Genomic DNA, 18,276 nt, shown 5'->3' with positions numbered 1-18,276 from the left:
CGCAAGTTACCCCATCCGACGCCAACTCGCCGGCAACAAATCACGGCAATGCATCCTCGCCCTAAGCGAACTCGCAAAGCATTGGCCCGTAGGACTATGGATCATGAGATTCTTCGGCAACCTCATGCGAAGACTCACAGGCCAAGGTTCTGCTGTTTCAGCAGGCTCAATAGTTGACGTGACGTCGCGAATCGCAAACTGTAATCGTAACGAAGACTCGACTCTGACGGAAGTCAGCAGGGCAACTTCTCAGACCTTAGCAGAAAACGGTGGTCCGTTCACTGACGCGACGAACGCTCAAGTCGCTGGCGCTGTGATGGAAACAAATGATCTGTTCCAACAGCCGGCAGATCAGTTCAGTTTTGACAACTTTTGGGCTGAGGATACCATTGATGTTGATCTACTGCTTCAGCATGGTTTATGTCCATTGCTGCCAGGCAACTTTGGAACCTTTCCACCAATGTCGGATCCTCAAGGCTTTTAGACAGACGGAATTCCGGCCACAATGGCAAAGTACAATTCTTCTAATAGGGTATGAAGTCTGTCTATTCTATGTGTCGCTTCTCTATAATGCTTTTCTCTTGAACGTCATCTATCGCATCCCCAACTCAGGTGATGCAGCCAACTTTTGGCTGGCCCAATTATTTATCTCATAACCAAATATTTTTCTGCCGTACTATTAGATCTTTGAAGCAAATTTGCTCTTGGCTCGCAGCTTCTTGCCATATCTGAAGAACAGATAAGGGAACGGCGCCATGGCAACCGTCAAGAAAGCAAGAAGACTAGAAGCCCACTGATAACCAAGCGTCTCGTACATCTGGATGCCAAACAGTGGGAATGCCGCTATACGATTGTTAGTAACTGTGCTGCTTGAATCATCGGACGGGAGGGAAAGTACCTGCGAAAGAGCATCGGGCAAAGCTGTTAGCTGCCATGGCAGAAGCGGCGTACTGAGGATAAGCGTCGACCAAGAAAGTGAAGATACCAGTGAAGACGAGCATCATGCTAAAAAAAAAAACATATGTAAGTAGATAACCGAAAGGATGAGGCCAGAGAAACTTACCCGCATCCAAAAACTCCGGATCCAATGATAGGCACAATCCAATGAATGCTAGAGTACGTCGTCCAAGCAAACCAAAACAACCCAATAGGAATAAGAATAGCTCCAAGAATACAAGGAGGTAATCTGTACTCGGGCTCACTGATAGCCTTACCAGTCTCCTTCTCCTGCTCCGCCAACCATCGAAGTCGGAGTCTGGCCCAGAAAGGAGTCGTAGCCGTTGCAATAACAAATCCGACCAGAATTCCCAAGAACGTCATGCCAGTTTGCCAAAGACTCATACCGTGGTTCGTTCGGAAGATGAGAGGAAATGCGCCGAAGAATAGGTACAGAATACCGAGAAGGATAGCAGAGTAGAGATCCAAACAGAGGCACATGGGCTCCAAGAAGAGCAGCTGAAATGGTCGAAGGACTGACAGCTTGAGCGTTTCGAGGATTGGCTTCTTTGTAAGCTCCATCGGCGCTCTATACGCCTCATTCCCAGTCTCTTTTCTCAACATTCTCGCCTTCTCCCTCAACAAAATCGGATGAAACGTCTCAGGCGCAAAGACCACAATAGCCACCATGACGAACGCAGCCCAAATCAACATAACATAATACGTCCACCTCCAATGCGTATTATAATTAATAAACCCTCCAATCAACGGCCCAATAGCCGGTCCGATAAACGGCGCCAATGATACCAAACTCATAGGCTTCTGAATCTCATGCCGTTCGAAAACATCACCTGCCGTTCCGCCTGCAACGCTGAGGAACGAACTCCCAGCGAAACCTGTGAAGAAACGCGCGATGATCATGGTCTCGATGTTTTGCGCTACGGCGGAGGGAATAGTCCAGATTATGAACATGGCCCATGAGACGAGGTAGATTGGTCGTCGGCCGTAGTACTCGCTCAACGGGCTGGTTAAGACTGGGCCGAGTGCGATTCCTAGGACGAAGGTTGAGAGGCCGAGGGTGGCGACGATTTGGGAGCAGTGGAATTCGGCGTTCATTTGGGTGTAGGTAGCTGTGTAGATTGAACTTGCGCATGTCCTGAGAAGTCAGTGAATGTGAGAGTGAAGGCGAAATTGGAGACTTACACGCAGAGACTTCCCATGCAGGCGATTGAAACAATCATCCATTTTCGCAACGTCGACATACTGCGTGGACATAAAGGATCTTTGTCGCCGTCCCACGAAACTTCGAAGGATTCGCAGTCGGTAGTCAAGTTACCAGCTTCAGTAGTTTGATCACTAAGATTCGCATTCTGATCATCAGGGGCACCATCTGCAGGCGCATTCTTTTCAAGATCAGTTATAGACTCCCGGTCCAGAGAAGCTCGTTGTTGATCCTGGGACAGATTCCCATCATGAGGAACCTCTTTCTCATTCATCGTGTCGTTGAAAAATGATACTGATTAAACATGCCAAGACCCTTTTTTTCCGTATGGGATACTGACGTATTTAAAAAAAAACAAATTTGCGGCTCCACGGCGCGCATCAGATTTGTAATGACGCTCTCTTTTTACGGAGATAAGATGTGGGTATATCGTTATCTTAAGATGCCTCGGCGTCTTGGACATTAGTGTTGTTGGTTGGTGCACTGTGATAGGCCCCGGCTTTTACGATTGCAGGGATGTTTTAGCCACCTCGGTTTTTGGCGCGGTTTTGCGAAGTCGGCGATTTAGAAGTTGATGGGAAAATTACCAAGCGGATTGAGATTGCTGCTGAAAGGGCGTAGTTTTGAATGGTGTTTTGGCGGGAGATGGGGGAATATGCCGAGTAATTCCGTATTTAAAGAGCGAGGTCGAGTCTTTGTTGTGATTGTTGTTACAAATTGCCTGATTTTGACATTTCTTTGACACATGCCGATGAGAATTGTAGAATTTTCTCTGGAGATCGACTCATCTGTAAGCGCAAACAGTCTCATAAGGCATGTGAGTGACTTTTTGCCTCTAGATATCAGTTTGACGTCCCTGTCTCTTGAAAATACCTACCCTGTAGATGCGCTATGAAACTGCCTTTTTTTTTTTTTTTGAAGTTGCAGTACTTGAAGATGCAGTAAAGTTGAAAGTAAGATATTTTGATCTAAAGAGTCTGTGAGTATTTTGGTATTAATTTGATATACTCTTCTGGTGCTTTGTTGGTTTTGGAGTCCTGGTAGATTTCTTTCCCTGATTCGTTAATCAACCAGTCAACACTTTTGCTCACCAGAGTACTCCCTCCTCAATTCCTTACCTCAGACTCCAACCCATCACCTTCACGTAGATCACCAGCCGCAATGGATCAGGCCTCAGAAAAGCCCGTGTTGTTCTTGTAAAAGCCCTTCCCGACACTCTTCAAAGCCACCTCTAACGGTTTTAGTGACATTGATAACTGTCTATACTCACGCAGTGCGCAACCGTCAACTCGTGACAAGACCCCATACAGAACCTAACATGCACAGATGACAAAGTCCTTGAGCACATGTCCCGCAACATCGACGATTATTTCAAGAAACATCTCGGCCTCTCCCCAGACGACGCAGAGCGCCTTCACAAGGATTACTCTCAGCAATACGGCCAGGCGATTGAAGGGCTTGTACGCCACCACCAAATTGACGCGTTAGAATACAACGCCAAGGTCGATGACGCGGTCCCATTGGACGACCTCATCAAGCCCAACGCACAATTACGACAATTCCTCGAGGATATCGATACTTCAAAGGTCAGACTTTGGTTGCTAACTAATGCATACGTGAACCACGGGAAAAGAGTCGTGCGGTTGTTGGGCGTGGATGATTTATTTGAGGGGTTGACGTATTGTGATTATTCTCAGATCCCGTTTGTGTGTAAGCCGCATAAGGAAATGTTTATGAAAGCTATGAGAGAAGCTGGAGTCTCTGATGTTTCGAGGTGTTATTTTATTGGTAAGATGAGCATCTTTTGTAAGGCTTTTTACTGACGATTTTAAGATGACTCTCATAAGAATTGTGTCGGGGCAAAGGAAGCAGGCTGGACTGCTATTCACTTTGTGGAGGATGGACTTTCTGTACCTGATACACCAGCGTCTCAGCATCAAATTCGCCATCTTGGAGAATTGCGGTCATTGTATCCCGAGTTCTTTCGAGTTAGAAATTGATACTGCTGTCTCTATCACCTACTTATCTGCCGTGAGCGTGAACCTACTACCCTGCCGCATTGGCGCCCCACCCCATTACTCGTTAATTACTCCCTTATCACATCGCGCGTTATGTCTCATCACACGCGTCTTATCGCGGGGCAACACCTCCTTTCATAATTCACCTCGAAACACTTACCACTCTGCAACATATAGGCTCTCTAAACAGTCCTATCCAAAATGGTACGCAAATTCTGCAATTTGTGCGGAACAAACATAGTTCCAACCTCAGGTCAGAAATGGACTAAGGCGTTTCGTGCGAGTAAGCTTCCCCGCTTAACCCGAACCAGCTGTATCTCAACCTAACACCTTCCAACAGTCTGGATCCAAGGCAATGATTTTGATGAGATGAAACTCTCTGGCGTCGCCGCTTATGCCTGGAATGATAAAGATCTTAGCAGCTTCGTTCCAGTCAATCCTTGTGGACGCTAAATGGAATCAGGCTCTTCAACGAAAGCTCACTCTAAAGTCCCCATAATGACAACGTTCTTTGGCGAGAACGACGGCCGATACATAACACAAATGAGTGCAATAGGCACCGGCATCTTCCACTGGTGTCACATTATCAGCCTAAGATTCGAGTTCATGGACGAGAGCATAGAGCGAGGTCTCGGAGATGTAAACTATGAAATAATGGACTCTGATCGCGTCCCGCTGCGGTTTGCGGACCACGGCAATACTAATGGGGTTTTCCAGATTGACGGTGCGAATGGTGAGGAGATTGCGAGATTCGAGGTTCAGATGGATGATAAAGTTGTTGGACTAAAGGTAAGATCTACATACAAGAAGGGGGAGTGAGGCTAACATTTCAGTTAAATCTCAATACCAATCGTACGGAGTTTTGAGCAACGAAGATGCAGTCTTTGATCTACCAGCGTTTAAGATTACTCCAAGCGGTCAAAAGGTCATTGGCATGTTTTCTCAAGGCATTGGATGGGGTGTAAGTTTATTCTCCCTTTCTTTATGGAAATGTTGCTAATCGTGTCTAATAGTCAAAGCATTTCCACAATTTGGGTTTCATTTCAAGTAACGAGGAACAGGAACAGAATAGATGATAGACATATTTAAAATTGAAGTATTAGATTGTGTGTTTAATTTTATGCCGCTTATGAATCCTGTCATTACTTCATCTGCAGTTAGCCCAAAATGGTGCTGACATAAATTTCTTCTCCGTGTCCTGATCAAATTCTCACTCATTCTCCTTCCTTCACAACAATCCGCTATTTCTGTAAAACTAGGAAAAGAGATGGAATCGCCAAAGAGGGTACTCGTTACGGGCGGAAGCGGTTTTTTGGGAGGACATGTAGTCCGACAACTTCTCAAGGATGCAGTAACGACTGTCGCTGTCGTCAGCCGTCATCCCAAGATGCCAGCTGATGTTGCTGACGAGTCTCACGTCTCGCTTCAAGCAGCCGACTTGATAGTACCGAGCCAGATTGAACAGGTCTTTGAGACGTTCAAGCCACACGCTGTCATTCATACAGCTTCACCGTCTTATCTCGACACACCTGCGAACCTGATGAAGGCAAACATCGATGGGACAAAAGCACTACTAAAAGCTGCCTCAGCGTGTGCCGATACTGACGTATTTGTCTTTACGTCCTCTGATTCAGCCGTTATACCCACGCAAGAACCTCTGTCAGAAGAAAACGCTGTTCTGTATGATGAGACGAATGCTCCAAACGCTTATGCAATGTCAAAGGCCACGGCTGAAAGACTCGTCATTGCTTCAAATTCAGAACTGCTTCGGACTGCAGCTATACGAATACCGGCCACTTATGGCGAGTACGACACGAATTTCGTGCCTCAACTCGTGCAAAGCATTCGAAGGAAAGAGCACAAAATGCAAGTTGGCAATGATACAAAAGTGTTTGAGTTCTTGTACGTCAAGAAAGCAGCCGAGGCACACATCCTCGCCATGAAAGCCCTTCTTGACCTAGAGACGCGGGACAAGGCTGGCGGTGAGGCATTCTTCATCTCAGATGGGAAACCACAGAAGTTCTTTGACTTCTCTCGGAAGTTTTATGCTTCAGCTGGACATCCTGTTGCATTGGAGGAGGTCACAAAGATTCCGTTCTTTGTGATGCAGGCGATGGCATCAACGGCTGAATGGGTTTACTGGGTCCTGACCTTGGGATATGTCAAACCTGGTATGCGAAGGACTGCTATTGATCATCTGGACTCTGGGTGCTGTTGGTCTCTGGATAAAGCGAAGAGGATACTGGGATATGAGCCTGTTGCGGATCAGGATGAGGCTATTAGGAAAACTATGGAGTGGGCAATGAAAACTTTGTAAGCGACCGCTGGAGATTGAGTTCTGCAACCATTTTGTCTTTATGCTAAATAAGACTATACCTAGCTAATACACGTACTGAAAGTACCTATTCTTGAAGTCTGTTTCATCAAGCAGTCCGGCCTCCCAAGCCCTCTGGTGATTCTCAGGAGTATGGAGTTCCCGCCTCGACCTATTCCTCATCCACAACAGGACCCAGAGGGCAACAAGACTCGCCACCTGAATCGCAATACAGGCGAACATCATACCAACTCCAAGCTCATACTGAGGCGCCTGGCTAGACTTAAAGAAGAATGGTCCGACAAAGTTTCCCAGACAATACCCGATTAGCAGCAAGGCATTTGTCGTGATCTTCTTAGTATGCCCTGCTGTGTTGGCCATTGAGACTGACATACTAAGCGTCCAGGTTGATGTATAGGAGAAAGACATCCATAGACATGCTAAGCGAGCGTATGCATCGCTGTGAGGGAGGAAGTGAAGACCTAGAACACCGGCGAGGAAGGGGACTAGACCGAGAAGCATGATTGGGATTCTGGAGTTTCTGATAGCAGAAGCTCCCCAGCTGTGAGGTCATCGTTAGTTCAATGGTTTGTAACAGGATTGGAGGACTTACCAGGCAAGTACGCATGCAACTAGTTGGACTGCACCGGAGGGCATCTGATATAGTGTCGTGTCGAGGGTGCTGAAGCCGGCACCTTTGATGATAAGGCCTTGGAACTGAGACAAATCGGTTAGCAGTATCCTGAGAAAGATGAAGGGCATGCATACTGCGGATAAGCCTCCGTTGGGTGAGTTACTTGTAAGAGCAAACAGGAACAGTAGCCAGGTCTTCATATCAAGCATCGCCTCCCAGAACTGCGCCATCTTAAAATGCTTATTCTCAATGCCCGTGCCATTTCCCCTGACCCTCGCCACAACTCTCGCTTTCTCATCGGGCGTCAAAAACTTCGCTCTCATAGGGGCACCTGGCAGTAAGAACAAGAGAATAACGCCCCAAGCCACAGTGATAGTTCCCCAGATGATGAAAAGAACTCGCCAGGACGGTAGAGCAGATTTGACGTGGCCTATACCAAAACTAGCTATGCCAGCGATGATGTAGCCCATTCCAGCGGAGCCAATCCATATGCCCATACGGAGAGGCTGTTCTTTTCGCATGTAGTACATACTAAAGAGGAGCATGGTTCCTGGATTAATGGCTGCTTCAAGAGCGCCAAGTAAAACGCGGACGACGATGAGGGTTGTGAAGGAGTTGACGGCTCCGTGGGCCATGAGTACGGCGCCCCAGGCGATGACCTAAAAGACCTCAGTAAAACACTAATGGAATGGAAGTCGAAAGGGACTTACAGTGCCCGACATGAAGTAGTTAATCGGAAACCTTTGAAGAAAGATACTGGTCGGAAACTCCCAAACAAGATAACCGAGGTAGAATATCCCACCAGTCCAAGAGAACTCATCTCCCTTGAGGTTGAGATCTTCTCGCAGGCCGAACACGGCAGCATAGCTGATAGTATTCTTATCAATGGATTGTAAAGCGTAAGTGAAGCAGAGCAGAGGCATCAGCCTCAAATCAAGCTTCCATCGTAAAGACTTATCGAGCTCAGGGCTTATCTCGATGTCATCTGCATCACGACACAATGTCAAGGCTTCAGCTGTGGAGGCATCATTTATGGTTCCCTCTTTAATAGATTGGGTATGTTTCAAGTCGTCTGTTATTTTCTCTGCCATTTTGTCGTCAGTCTGTATGAGCGACAGGAGGGTCGAAGCACTCCGTTGGACGTACACATGTTCAGACTTTATATTTGTCCCCTCTTCCGGTCGTTTGAGGGTAACTGATCGTTGATCAGTGGATAACACGTCGCAATACCCGCGGGAAAACTGCCAGTGGATACCACGATGTTGTAGTTCCCATCCAAGGTCCAGGATGCTTATCATTACCCCTCAGCTACAATGTAACGTTGATATCGAGCATGAGTCGTACCACATAGCTATCTATCTCCAAGCCGGTCTATAATCTGTATGCCGATAAACAAAGCATTGATTTGCCATGTAATTACTCTTCATACAGCTTAGTACTACGCCAATTGGGTAGAAAACGATCATGTCACTAGTCAGCTTTCCGGGACTTATACATGTCATGTCTCTTATCTGACATAGTTTTCCAGCTGTAGGAAATCTCTTGCAACTAAATGCGCTCCAGAGAAGTCAGACCGTTCTCGCCGACCTGTGATAAGAAAGGCACGAATCTCATCAACCATAGACTCGGGCAAGTATATAGCAACTCTGATAGTATACCGGTCTGAACTAGGACATATAGGCTTTATCAACCACGAAACAGAATGGCTGGTAAATTGCCCGTCATTTTTGACCATCGATACATCTAGCCCGTTATGCGACAGACACCGTCCAGAGCTGAAGTATACAAATCTGACAGCATATCTGAGATGGGCATCGAATCCACACCCTAATGGCATATTCCACATCGATGCCATCTTGTCTATATCTGGGTCTTCTGATCTTCGATGGATCGGGATACGATTCCCTGTGAATATGGAAAGTGAGGTAATATCACCGATACTTGGACGTTTTGGTCCGATTCCGAAACCCTCATTAGAAAGCAGCGTGATGTGGGTAGACGAAGGCCGTAAAAGAGCGCATTCAATCAGTCTGACAGTATTTTCTCCAACGACTGCTTTAAAAAGCCGCTCTTGCCCGTCGAGTTTATCCTTTTGGCGTCTGATTGTAAGTGTGCCTTCGGAAAAGTCCACGTTCGGAGCATCATAAGCCATTTGCAGCAGAGAAATTCCCTTGACTACAACAACCCAGTAGCTTAGCATCTGTCTCTATTAATTTGAATCTCATTATAGACAATAACTTGAAATATTACCGAGGTCTTGCTCTTTTGGTAATAGCTAACAAAATCATCAGATTTGTCGAATGCCTTCTGTACAGCCTGACGGAGAAACGACCTTGGCCCATCCTCTGCAAGAAAATCGTTGATGCGGTCAAGAATACCGGTATCTCGTTCTACATCCGAGATATCCTCAGGTAAAGTGACAGCCGTTTCCATGAGGTCTGTAATCGTGTCGTACATAGTCTCTATCTTTGTAAGAGACTCTCTCAGGTTGTCGCTTCGAAGTTGGAGAAGTGCTTCGGGAAGCTCTCGTGACAGAGTGTCCACAGTCCGTTCCAATTCCTTCATTTCTGTGACGGCCCCGGAGATATCTCATCGGATCTTGTCTGTATCACTACCACCCGAGGCCGAGTGCAGAATCTGTTTGAAGACCCATGTCCCATCTGCACCTGTTATGCCGATGGCGAACTTATTGAGAAGGGTTGGGGTAGAAAGTGTGATAATCGTTGATGCTACCATAATTTTTATACGAATATCTATCTTTAGGGGAGCTATCGTTGTTTTACGAGAGTTAAAGAATTCAGAATATGGAGGACAGCTGAGGCGGTCCTTAACAGTGATATGATGCGGTTGAATACCCCCAGGATACCGTTGTTGATCCATACTGCATTGAGTAGATTTATTGAACGCCACTCATGGTCTAGACCCATCATTGAAGTTGTGTGTAAGAACAAAGCCCAAGGCATTTTTTTCAATTGAGCAGCTGATGCTGAGTAGGTAGGTCGAACTGTTTATTATATTGATTGTGTTATCTTAAATCTGAGGGATCGGCATCGTGATACAAGGGTCCCTTGTTTGACCCAATTTAATATGGGCCCTTGATAAACGCGGGGAGGAAGACTTCTGACAGTAAGCCCAGGGTGCCAAAATTACTGGTCTAAAGATCCGCTATAATTTGCCTAAACGTACCTAAATCTTTTCATCACTTGGGATAAAAGTCCTACCCGAGGCGTGCAACGTCAGACTTTACGGATATGCCTATCTGCCATCCGGCTACTAAAGTTTTCCGCGGCAGCGCGGGAAACATCCAAAGCTACTTGTCCTGTTTCCCGAGACGGGATAAAGTTGTCGAATGACGACTGATAAAGAGGAGTGAGATACTGATGGACCAAGATACAGCACTGCAATTTCTCACAGTGCATTCACAGAATGGCATCCACGCATCCGTACCAGGTGCTACCTATCGACGAGAGAGTCAAACGAGTTTTGGCTACAACCCCTCTTATAGATGGTCACAATGATTTACCTCAACAGCCCAGAGCTTGTTTCCATGGTCAAATACACAATAATGAGAAATTCGATCTAGAAAAAGGCTTCGAACGTGGAATGACAGATATTCCTCGTCTTAAACAAGGTGCCCACAAGTATCTGCCTTCATCCTCAACTGGATGCTGACCTTTTTTCTAGGCGCCGTGGGCGGACAGTTCTGGTCTGTCTGTGTCCCTTGTCTCAGATCAGCAGAGAACTTCACCACTCCAGAGTACTCAGACATGGCTCGAGATGCAATTGAACAGATCGATCTAACCCTCCGACTGGTTGAGTCTTATCCAGAGACATTTCAACTGGTTAGTGGTCCTTCAGAAGTCAGGGATGTTTACGCCGGTGGCAAGATTGCTTGTTCGATTGGCATTGAGGGGCTTCATATGGCTGGAAATAGTATTGGGATCATCCGAGCTTTCTACAGGCTCGGGGTGAGATATGTAAGCAAAATAGACCTCACTTATTTGAGACGTCATACTGAGCTGGATAGTGTACTCTCACCCATGTCTGCAACAATGCTTTCGCAGACAGTTCCACTTCAAAGATAGGACCTGTTCATGGTGGCCTATCTGACCTAGGAAGGGCTGCTGTCAAGGAGATGAACAGACTCGGTACGCCACTTTCGCATCCGCTTTACGCTGAGCTAACCACATAGGCATGATTGTCGATCTTTCTCATGTCTCAGAAGACTGCGCGAGCCAAGTTCTCGACCTCTCCCGAGCCCCGGTCATGTTCTCCCACTCCAACGCAAAAGGAGTATTCGACTGCCCCCGAAATGTTCCCGATTACATCCTCGACAAGGTTCCCGTCAACGGTGGCATAGTTATGGTTACTTTCGTCCCAGAGCATGTCACTACCCGGCGTAGAGATGCCAAGATGGAGATGGTAATCGATCATCTATTCTACATCGCCAATCGCATTGGCTGGGATCACGTCGGTCTTGGCTCAGACTTTGATGGAATTGCTAGCGTAATCCCAGGGCTTGAAGATGTGAAATGTTATCCCCATCTTCTGAAGGCTATTCTTGATCGTGGAGCCACTGAAGAGCAACTGGCCATGGTTGTTGGCGAGAATACTCTTAGAGTTTGGGCAGGTGTTGAGAAAGTTAGCGATGAGATGAAGGCTGAGGGGGTACTTCCGGTGGAGGATGTGTTTAAGGATAGGAAATGGTGGAGATATGATGGGTATTATCAAATGGAAGATCCTGATCCTGAGGATAAGCTTGGACTTGACTGGTATGGGAAACCTCCACCAGATGAGGGTCTGTACCTTAACGAATAGGGAAATAATTGAGGACTACAGGATCTCATCATAGTTGGAAAGATTAAAGCTCTGTTTGGTCGCGGAGGGATAGCAGACTTTTAAAAGATAGAGATGAAGTGGAAGTTGTTTAATAATATGAATGAAATTGACGAGCCACTATCAACGAGAGAACCTATCTCAAAGATCTTTATTCTTAAAAGCCTTCCCAGTGATGCCTTATGATGATAGCGAAAAGAGAGACTGGTTATCTGAACGACAAGCTCTACTGTCGCGGCTCAACAGGAGTCTCAAACCTCGCGGTCTCATCCTTCGGTTGGAATACACCCTTATCAGCCTCCATGCTGTTTCCATCAGCACTAGCACTTTGGTGAGCAGCATCAATATCACCGTGACCGCCCTCAAGGCCACCGTTGTCAACGATAGGGCGGTTGTCAACAGTCATCTGAGGTGCAACATCATACTTTCCATCACCACGCTCAAGACGGTGAGATGGGATGAGAATGTTGAGGAAGCGAGGAGCAAGGAATGCACCGATGATGAAGATGACGACCATGTGCATGAGAACAAAGCTGTAGATGAAGGGAGGGTCATCGGAGTAGTTGTTGAGGAACTTGGGATAGGCGAAGGAGAAGACAAGGGCAACGGCAGGACCTGTGATGTATTTTAAACAAATAGGCCATACCCAGTGAATCTTCCAATTCGTCTGGCCACCGAGGATGGCATTGTTGAGATCGCGACGGATTTGGTTGCCCTGTGAGCGAGTTAGGTATAGGAACCCAAGACAGGTTTGGGGATACATACCGAGTAAAAAGCCGCGTACCAGAATCGGCTGAGAATGGGATTGTTTCCCCAGAATCGGGGAGCAGGGATTGAAGGGGTCTTGCCAACAAAAGCAGAGATAAGAGCACAGGCGATGAAGATACCGAAGCCAACACCAGCACCGGCAGGGGCGCTGACGACATGACCAATCAGAAGACCAAGGAAGAGAGACAAAACATAGCCGCCATTGTAAACGAAGTAGCTGATGAAGCCGATCTGATCGACGGGATCCTTCCATCGGTAGAGCGTGCAGGCCATATAAGTCTCTGACCAGACAGTGATGAAGAGAGCGACATCGTTGACAAAGGCATCAACAGCATCGAGAACACTGAAGCCAAACTCACTGCTGTAGATGAGTGAAGTAAGGCAGCCGAGGATGATGACAGAGGTTGAGATGATCCATCGAGGAATGCGCTGACCGATATTGGTATCGCAGATGAGAGTGACGAGGACCTCAGCGAGGGCAAAGACACATGTGAGTCCAAGAAGAACCAATGTGATGAAGAACAGAGCAGAGAAGAAGTTGGATCCAGGCATCTGAGCAAGAGCCTGGGGATAGTAGAAGAAGCCAGAGCTGAAGGTGGAGAGAGGATCGACCTCGCCGGGGTTGATGGCGAGGAAGCCGACAACGCCCATGACAGCCAATGCTGAGATGATCTCAATTGCGGAGTTGCTGAGAGCAATGATGAAAGCATCTTGGACAGCGTTGGCGAACTTGTTGTTGTATGAGGCGTAGGAGGTGAAGTAGCCGAAACCGACACCAATGGAGAAGAACATCTGACCAAAGGCGTCTTGCCATACGCGAGGACCCTCAAGAGACTCGCTTCGCCACGTGCCGACATAGAGTCTGAAACCATCAGAGGCGTTGGGGAGGGAGAGGGATCGAATAGCGAGAATGCCAATCATGATGAGGGGGAGAGCCATGGTGATGTAGATGACACGGCCAGTGAGACCAACACCCTTGAAGGTACACATCCACACGACGAACCAGATCATGACGCACCAGCCAAACGTCTCACCAACGATGCCACGACCAGGATAATGCTTCAAACCACCACCGTCATCAGCACCACCGGTAGCAGGAATGTTGCGAACAACCCTCTCATTAAAGAAATCCACCGTATCCTCGCCATCCCACGGCAACGGGCTCTGAAACGACATCCTGAAATAAGTCATAGCCCACGCCAGAATAGGAACATAGTACCCAACAACGCTAAAGCCATTGAACACCATACTCAGTCCAATACCCTTACCGCGATGGTTCACATTATTCCAGGCGATAACACAACCACCGCGATAGGCCTGACCAAGGGTGATTTCGAGGATGAGGATTGGAATACCGATGAGGAAGAGCGCGACGGCGTAAGGGATGAAGAACTGCAGACCGTAGTTGTTGAAGACGACGGAGGGGAAGCGCAGCAGGTTTCCTAGACCGACAGCACCGCCCATAGCGCAGAGGACGAATTGCGAGCGGGAGTTGAAGTTATCGCGGCCATCGTCGTCTTTTGCTGAGTCTGGTGCGAGCATGAGAAAGATTCTTTTGGCCATGCCTGGCTTCTGGCCTTTTTCGGCGACAGCCATGATTGCCTAGTTCTCAAACAGCTATTTACTAAAGAGAGAATTAAGAAAATGGGTATAAGAGAGAAGAACGAAGCTGATCGACCTCTCCACAAGGTGGATCGCGTCCCCTCGATATATACCCCAGAACCCCAGAAATGCCCAGCATCCCAATATCTCGCCGAGACGCGTGCGATTAACAACACGCTCATAATTGGATTTCCCCGGGGCAGCCAAGACATCTCAGCTTGTTGGCCTTGGGCCAATTGCCCTCGATCTTGGCGCGAGCGAACCACTTTATATCACCGCCAAGCAAGCGCATCTCCAATCCGCACCGCGTGCCAATGCGATACCCCATCTCGTGATATTCCCGCCAAGCGACATAACAGGAAGGCCAGAAAGAACCAACATCCCATGTCTCACGTGTTGAAAGAAAGATACCCCAAGGATGAAAGGACTCGCCAAGGAAATGCCAATGCTGTTATCTGGGGTAGTGCTTATCGACGGACTCTGCATTCAGCAGGTGCTTTTGTCAGTGTCAGTTATAGCGCCTTGGGCTTGTGATTGTAGCGTCTTGGAGTTATTTCCGTTTCCCCGTTTGCCGTTGGTATCCGATTCTAAACAGTCGCCCCTTTTCTTGGGACTCGTGTCTGGGCTTTTGGAGATTCAGGCGAGTCAAGGTTAAGTTGGGGTTTTGGATTAAAGTGTCTTGGCTATTCCTTGGCTGATAGCAACACAGATAAGCTGCCCGCTTATGCTTAAAAATGGATTACGACATATCCGGGCTAAGCCAAATAGTCTTACTGCCAAGATACTAATCAGATAGAACTCTGTCGGTTTAACGCGGCCAAAAAGATCACTCACCAAAAGATTAGTAGTATCAAGGGCCATAAACAGGAAGATTTGTCCCTGAGCATTCGTATTCAGGTGTGTTCATCGTATTGTAACCCTAGATCACTTTTCTGGAAGGGAAGGTCGGTTGGCCGATGGAGTGAGCAGTCATGTTTTGTGCCAAGTATATTCGCTTGGCATTACTGGGGAGACGTGACATTGATGTAACGCCATGTATGAGTAAGAAAGAAACGTAAGCGTAAACGAACATTGGAAGAAAAGAAGTGGAACAATTGCTGCCTGATGATTCAGTTCCTACATCGATGGAATACGTGAGATCAGAAGATAAGCTTTCAGCCTTGCGGAGGACGCGTCTGTTTCGTTATGAGAGCATGCTTGGTCATAGTCGATTGATTGGTAGGATAAAAGGAACGCTGCAACTCTGTGCAGAGCGATAAACTATCAGATATCACGGCGTGCGTTCTATTTACTGTACTCAAAGGGGGATATCCTACGAATTGGATGAGCATCCAAGAGGCCAGTACCCTGAGAGTGCATACAGCCATTTCATTGCCGTAAATACTATATCAAAATATCAAGAGAGGAGATAAACATTGAAGAACAAGAGTGGAAATAGAGTTAGAGAATTCGTAAATCTCAAGATTCCCATCGTTTAGGAGGCGAGCTGATACGGCTGACAATAGCCGTATCATCCATCGCCTGCAATTCCTCCTTGCTAGGAGGCCCATCAGGATACATAGACTCCATAGCCGCAACAAATATTGTCGAGCCCAGCCCGATGTTTGTATACGTCACTAGGGCCAGTCAGCGCCATGGTCCGCAAATTGCCGGTTAGCTTACAATCGTTCCTCCTAAAGTGCTCCATAAGCCAGGCATACCACCATGACGATTGGTATCTACGATTTTCATCACGAAGATTTGTCTCCGTGGCGAATGATACGGCTGTGTCTGTTGCAATCTCTGTGGGGGTGTTATTCCGCTCTGAAGTCGATGGGCTTGTAGTTGTCGTAGTGGAATTCCATAGGGAACCTGCCTCGACATGCGAGGTGTCATGGATAGGATCATTGCTGAGTCGCGGGTGCTGGAAGGTTGATGGTTTGTGAGGTTGACGGGCTTTGTGTGACGAAAGACGATGATGTGATGGAAAGGTTAACCTCCGCTTGACTGGCAGAAATAATATCCAACATGATGTGCCCTAGTTGCCTCAGGAGGAAAGGCAATCCAAGATTAAGTTGAGAAGTTTTGCTATCTGGTGACTCTGGTAAAGTTAAAGTTGGCTGTGGGAAGTTTATGGAAGCTGGCCTGGGTTCGCATAGTTTGCAATATACAGTAGATCGACTCTGCTGTAGACGTACGACAGTGAGTAGAATAAACAGCCTATACTCATTCTCTTCGCAGTCAATATTTATGCCAGGATTCAGTCAGTAGTTAAACCTTTATCGGCGAAATTTAACGTTGACTCTGCCCGAGATATACCTTATCACGCCCCTTACCTCATTTACACACTGAAGCTCATGATGTACCTTACCCGTGACCAATCTGTCACTCCGTTGAGAAATCCGAAAAGTATCCCAACACAAGTAAGTCTGCTCTAATACGAATATTAATACGGAAATAAGGGTCTAGTGCCCCATTTATTCTTCAGCTAATGCAGGGAGGGCTGTGGATTTTAACTCCGCGACCAAAACTCCGCTCCGCACGTTCAGCTCCGTTAACAGCCTTGCATATATAGTTCATCTTCCATCGCAACATCACTACCTACCAGTAACTCATCTCATAATAAATTTGTTTCATCATGGGTAAAGTCGCTGTCGCTGGTGGCTCGTCCGGTTTGGGCCGGACAATCGTCGATGCCCTCGAGGCAGCCAAGACTCACGACTACATCATCCTTTCGCGAAAGGCTACTGGTCCGGAGACGCGGGCTGTCGACTACTCCGATGTAAATTCTTTGACTTCGCTTCTTGAGTCTGAGCAGGTCGGCACGGTTATATCCATGCTTCCGATCGACAATGATGAGAGCGGACAAGCTCAGCTGAACCTCATCGCAGCGGCGGAGAGATCAACCTGTACTAAGCGATTCTTGCCGAGTGAGTTCGGAATGGTCTACACCAAAGAGTACGTATCATGTTTTACTTTTGCGAGATATATGATTTGGTTAACGACTTACCAGCAACATCGCCCATGTCCCTTCCTACCAATGGAAGCTCAAAGCAGTAGACGCCCTTGAAAAAACCAACCTCGAGTTCTCCCTCGTCTCAATCGGTCTATTTCTAGACTACTGGGCCGCCCCACGTATCCCGACCCACATCCGCGCTGCAAACATAATAATCGACCCGGAAAACAATGCAGCAGTAATTCCAGGCGATGGAAACACTCCCGTCGTCTTCACTCACTCTACAGACGCAGCAAAATTTACCGTTGCTCTTCTCGATCTTCCAGACTGGAAGCGCAGATACGCCATCATCACAAACCGCATGACTCTTAACGAAGCCGTCAGATTGGCCGAGGAGGTTAAGGGCGTCAAGTTTGATGTTAAGTATTTCTCTGTCGAGCAGATGAAGAGAGGTGAGAATGACCTTACACCGAGTATGAAGAAGGCATTGCCGGAGGAGATGCACGGTGGCATGGAAACCATGTTGGCTTTGTCAGGTATTGGGATGGCTACAGGTTCGAATGATATTCAGGGGATTGATGATCTGGTGGTCAAGTTTCCAGACATCAAGCCGATTACTGTGAGGGACGTCTGGGAAGCATGGAAATAGAGGTAGAAGAACAGTGACAATTCATTATGGAAGTGATAGAGTATCTAGTATGCGAATATCCATATAGAGATGTTGTCACCTGAGAACTAAAATCCCCATTGGCGACACCAGTTCCTCATCAGCTCGGGGGTGATCGGCCCAAGCTCTCTCATCGTCGGACTATGGCTCTTGGTCCTCTCCATCCCGTACTTAACTGGCTGAACCTCCTTCCCTACCGCAAACAATCCACGATAAGTATCTAAAAGCTTGAGGCCAGGATTCCTATCAAAGTCCACATTCTCCTCCTTTGCACTAGCTTCCAATCTCTCAACCCATTCTTCAACACTCACCAACTTCATCTTGTCGCCATAGAAGTCTTTTAT

At 47.3% G+C, this 18,276-nt stretch overlaps 13 protein-coding genes across 15 annotated transcripts in view; 7 read left to right on the top strand and 6 right to left on the bottom strand.

Annotated features, from left to right (window-relative positions):
* Positions 1–88: 88 nt before the first annotated feature.
* On the bottom strand, positions 89–2,563 carry FOXG_01267 (uncharacterized protein). Its single transcript, XM_018378071.1, has 4 exons — positions 2,140–2,563; positions 1,064–2,092; positions 899–1,005; positions 89–843 (listed from the first exon to the last, which is right to left on the bottom strand). The coding sequence occupies exons 1-4, from the start codon at positions 2,430–2,432 to the stop codon at positions 680–682; spliced, it is 1,593 nt and encodes a 530-aa protein (XP_018233911.1). The 5' UTR covers positions 2,433–2,563; the 3' UTR covers positions 89–679.
* Positions 104–1,217, top strand: FOXG_18056 (uncharacterized protein; the record flags this gene model as incomplete). Its single annotated transcript, XM_018398098.1, has 1 exon — positions 104–1,217. The coding sequence occupies one exon, from the start codon at positions 104–106 to the stop codon at positions 482–484; it is 381 nt and encodes a 126-aa protein (XP_018233912.1). The 3' UTR covers positions 485–1,217.
* A 630-nt stretch (positions 2,564–3,193) lies between the features above and the next one.
* On the top strand, positions 3,194–4,183 carry FOXG_01266 (pyrimidine 5'-nucleotidase). 2 transcript variants are annotated; one of them, XM_018378069.1, is made up of 4 exons: positions 3,194–3,354; positions 3,403–3,431; positions 3,485–3,946; positions 3,992–4,175. In XM_018378069.1, the coding sequence occupies exons 1-4, from the start codon at positions 3,320–3,322 to the stop codon at positions 4,156–4,158; spliced, it is 693 nt and encodes a 230-aa protein (XP_018233909.1). In that variant the 5' UTR covers positions 3,194–3,319; the 3' UTR covers positions 4,159–4,175. The 2 variants fall into 2 exon arrangements, with proteins under 2 accessions (XP_018233909.1, XP_018233910.1); XM_018378070.1 differs by lacking the exons at positions 3,194–3,354; positions 3,403–3,431 and having other exon boundaries at positions 3,437–3,946; positions 3,992–4,183.
* Positions 4,184–4,292: 109 nt separating this feature from the next.
* On the top strand, positions 4,293–5,287 carry FOXG_18055 (uncharacterized protein). 2 transcript variants are annotated; one of them, XM_018398096.1, is made up of 4 exons: positions 4,293–4,459; positions 4,517–4,965; positions 5,010–5,137; positions 5,190–5,287. In XM_018398096.1, the coding sequence occupies exons 2-3, from the start codon at positions 4,630–4,632 to the stop codon at positions 5,040–5,042; spliced, it is 369 nt and encodes a 122-aa protein (XP_018233907.1). In that variant the 5' UTR covers positions 4,293–4,459; positions 4,517–4,629; the 3' UTR covers positions 5,043–5,137; positions 5,190–5,287. The 2 variants fall into 2 exon arrangements, with proteins under 2 accessions (XP_018233907.1, XP_018233908.1); XM_018398097.1 differs by having other exon boundaries at positions 4,322–4,380; positions 4,529–4,965.
* A 120-nt stretch (positions 5,288–5,407) lies between these two features.
* Positions 5,408–6,493, top strand: FOXG_18054 (uncharacterized protein; the record flags this gene model as incomplete). The annotated part of the gene is made up of 1 exon (XM_018398095.1): positions 5,408–6,493. Exon 1 carries the CDS (start codon positions 5,444–5,446, stop codon positions 6,491–6,493), a length of 1,050 nt encoding a protein of 349 aa, XP_018233906.1. The 5' UTR covers positions 5,408–5,443.
* Positions 6,494–6,556: 63 nt separating this feature from the next.
* Positions 6,557–8,333, bottom strand: FOXG_01265 (uncharacterized protein; the record flags this gene model as incomplete). The annotated part of the gene is made up of 4 exons (XM_018378068.1): positions 7,835–8,333; positions 7,259–7,783; positions 7,104–7,207; positions 6,557–7,052 (listed from the first exon to the last, which is right to left on the bottom strand). The coding sequence occupies exons 1-4, from the start codon at positions 8,213–8,215 to the stop codon at positions 6,557–6,559; spliced, it is 1,506 nt and encodes a 501-aa protein (XP_018233905.1). The 5' UTR covers positions 8,216–8,333.
* A 298-nt stretch (positions 8,334–8,631) lies between these two features.
* Positions 8,632–9,689, bottom strand: FOXG_17737 (uncharacterized protein; the record flags this gene model as incomplete). Its single annotated transcript, XM_018397738.1, has 2 exons — positions 8,632–9,324; positions 9,375–9,689. 2 exons carry the CDS (start codon positions 9,687–9,689, stop codon positions 8,632–8,634), a joined length of 1,008 nt encoding a protein of 335 aa, XP_018233904.1.
* A 378-nt stretch (positions 9,690–10,067) lies between these two features.
* FOXG_01261 (uncharacterized protein) lies at positions 10,068–14,572 on the bottom strand. The gene is made up of 3 exons (XM_018378066.1): positions 12,726–14,572; positions 10,311–12,675; positions 10,068–10,241 (listed from the first exon to the last, which is right to left on the bottom strand). The coding sequence occupies exons 1-2, from the start codon at positions 14,322–14,324 to the stop codon at positions 12,187–12,189; spliced, it is 2,088 nt and encodes a 695-aa protein (XP_018233902.1). The 5' UTR covers positions 14,325–14,572; the 3' UTR covers positions 10,068–10,241; positions 10,311–12,186.
* On the top strand, positions 10,507–11,942 carry FOXG_01262 (uncharacterized protein; the record flags this gene model as incomplete). The annotated part of the gene is made up of 4 exons (XM_018378067.1): positions 10,507–10,755; positions 10,809–11,101; positions 11,152–11,272; positions 11,317–11,942. The coding sequence occupies exons 1-4, from the start codon at positions 10,551–10,553 to the stop codon at positions 11,940–11,942; spliced, it is 1,245 nt and encodes a 414-aa protein (XP_018233903.1). The 5' UTR covers positions 10,507–10,550.
* A 142-nt stretch (positions 14,573–14,714) lies between the features above and the next one.
* FOXG_18053 (uncharacterized protein) lies at positions 14,715–14,864 on the top strand (the record flags this gene model as incomplete). The annotated part of the gene is made up of 1 exon (XM_018398094.1): positions 14,715–14,864. One exon carries the CDS (start codon positions 14,715–14,717, stop codon positions 14,862–14,864), a length of 150 nt encoding a protein of 49 aa, XP_018233901.1.
* Positions 14,865–15,788: 924 nt separating this feature from the next.
* FOXG_18052 (uncharacterized protein) lies at positions 15,789–16,017 on the bottom strand (the record flags this gene model as incomplete). The annotated part of the gene is made up of 2 exons (XM_018398093.1): positions 15,789–15,946; positions 15,993–16,017. The coding sequence occupies 2 exons, from the start codon at positions 16,015–16,017 to the stop codon at positions 15,789–15,791; spliced, it is 183 nt and encodes a 60-aa protein (XP_018233900.1).
* Positions 16,018–16,867: 850 nt separating this feature from the next.
* FOXG_01260 (uncharacterized protein) lies at positions 16,868–18,071 on the top strand. Its single transcript, XM_018378065.1, has 2 exons — positions 16,868–17,267; positions 17,323–18,071. Exons 1-2 carry the CDS (start codon positions 16,948–16,950, stop codon positions 17,912–17,914), a joined length of 912 nt encoding a protein of 303 aa, XP_018233899.1. The 5' UTR covers positions 16,868–16,947; the 3' UTR covers positions 17,915–18,071.
* The window catches only part of FOXG_01259 (uncharacterized protein), a gene marked incomplete at both ends in the record, with an annotated part of 3,401 nt that continues 3,125 nt past the window's right edge, over positions 18,001–18,276 (bottom strand). Inside the window, one exon of the mRNA XM_018378064.1 lies at positions 18,001–18,269. Coding sequence (XP_018233898.1) covers positions 18,001–18,269 — 269 coding nt within the window. The remainder of the gene's footprint in view (positions 18,270–18,276) is intronic.

Source organism: Fusarium oxysporum, chromosome 1 (genome assembly GCF_000149955.1).
Source record: "Fusarium oxysporum f. sp. lycopersici 4287 chromosome 1, whole genome shotgun sequence".
Taxonomy (NCBI): domain Eukaryota; kingdom Fungi; phylum Ascomycota; class Sordariomycetes; order Hypocreales; family Nectriaceae; genus Fusarium; species Fusarium oxysporum.
The sequence above is the reverse complement of the archived record's forward strand: the minus strand, read 5'-3'. Positions and strand labels throughout refer to the sequence as shown.

What these genes read in the sequence shown, in the direction of transcription:
- FOXG_01267 (XM_018378071.1), bottom strand. Translation starts at nt 2,432, where the DNA reads ATGAATGAGAAAGAGGTTCCTCATGATGGGAATCTGTCCCAGGATCAA. An exon ending in TGCATGGGAAGTCTCTGCGT is followed by an intron (nt 2,093 to 2,139) that starts GTAAGTCTCCAA and finishes CTGACTTCTCAG; the next exon opens with GACATGCGCAAGTTCAATCT. An exon ending in TCCGGAGTTTTTGGATGCGG is followed by an intron (nt 1,006 to 1,063) that starts GTAAGTTTCTCT and finishes TTTTTTTTTTAG; the next exon opens with CATGATGCTCGTCTTCACTG.
- FOXG_01261 (XM_018378066.1), bottom strand. Translation starts at nt 14,324, where the DNA reads ATGGCTGTCGCCGAAAAAGGCCAGAAGCCAGGCATGGCCAAAAGAATC. An exon ending in GGTACGCGGCTTTTTACTCG is followed by an intron (nt 12,676 to 12,725) that starts GTATGTATCCCC and finishes ACTCGCTCACAG; the next exon opens with GGCAACCAAATCCGTCGCGA.
- FOXG_18055 (XM_018398096.1), top strand. Translation starts at nt 4,630, where the DNA reads ATGGAATCAGGCTCTTCAACGAAAGCTCACTCTAAAGTCCCCATAATG. An exon ending in ATAAAGTTGTTGGACTAAAG is followed by an intron (nt 4,966 to 5,009) that starts GTAAGATCTACA and finishes CTAACATTTCAG; the next exon opens with TTAAATCTCAATACCAATCG.
- FOXG_01260 (XM_018378065.1), top strand. Translation starts at nt 16,948, where the DNA reads ATGGGTAAAGTCGCTGTCGCTGGTGGCTCGTCCGGTTTGGGCCGGACA. An exon ending in GGAATGGTCTACACCAAAGA is followed by an intron (nt 17,268 to 17,322) that starts GTACGTATCATG and finishes ACGACTTACCAG; the next exon opens with CAACATCGCCCATGTCCCTT.
- FOXG_01266 (XM_018378069.1), top strand. Translation starts at nt 3,320, where the DNA reads ATGGATCAGGCCTCAGAAAAGCCCGTGTTGTTCTT. An exon ending in GAAAAGCCCGTGTTGTTCTT is followed by an intron (nt 3,355 to 3,402) that starts GTAAAAGCCCTT and finishes TAACGGTTTTAG; the next exon opens with TGACATTGATAACTGTCTAT. An exon ending in TTCGAGGTGTTATTTTATTG is followed by an intron (nt 3,947 to 3,991) that starts GTAAGATGAGCA and finishes GACGATTTTAAG; the next exon opens with ATGACTCTCATAAGAATTGT.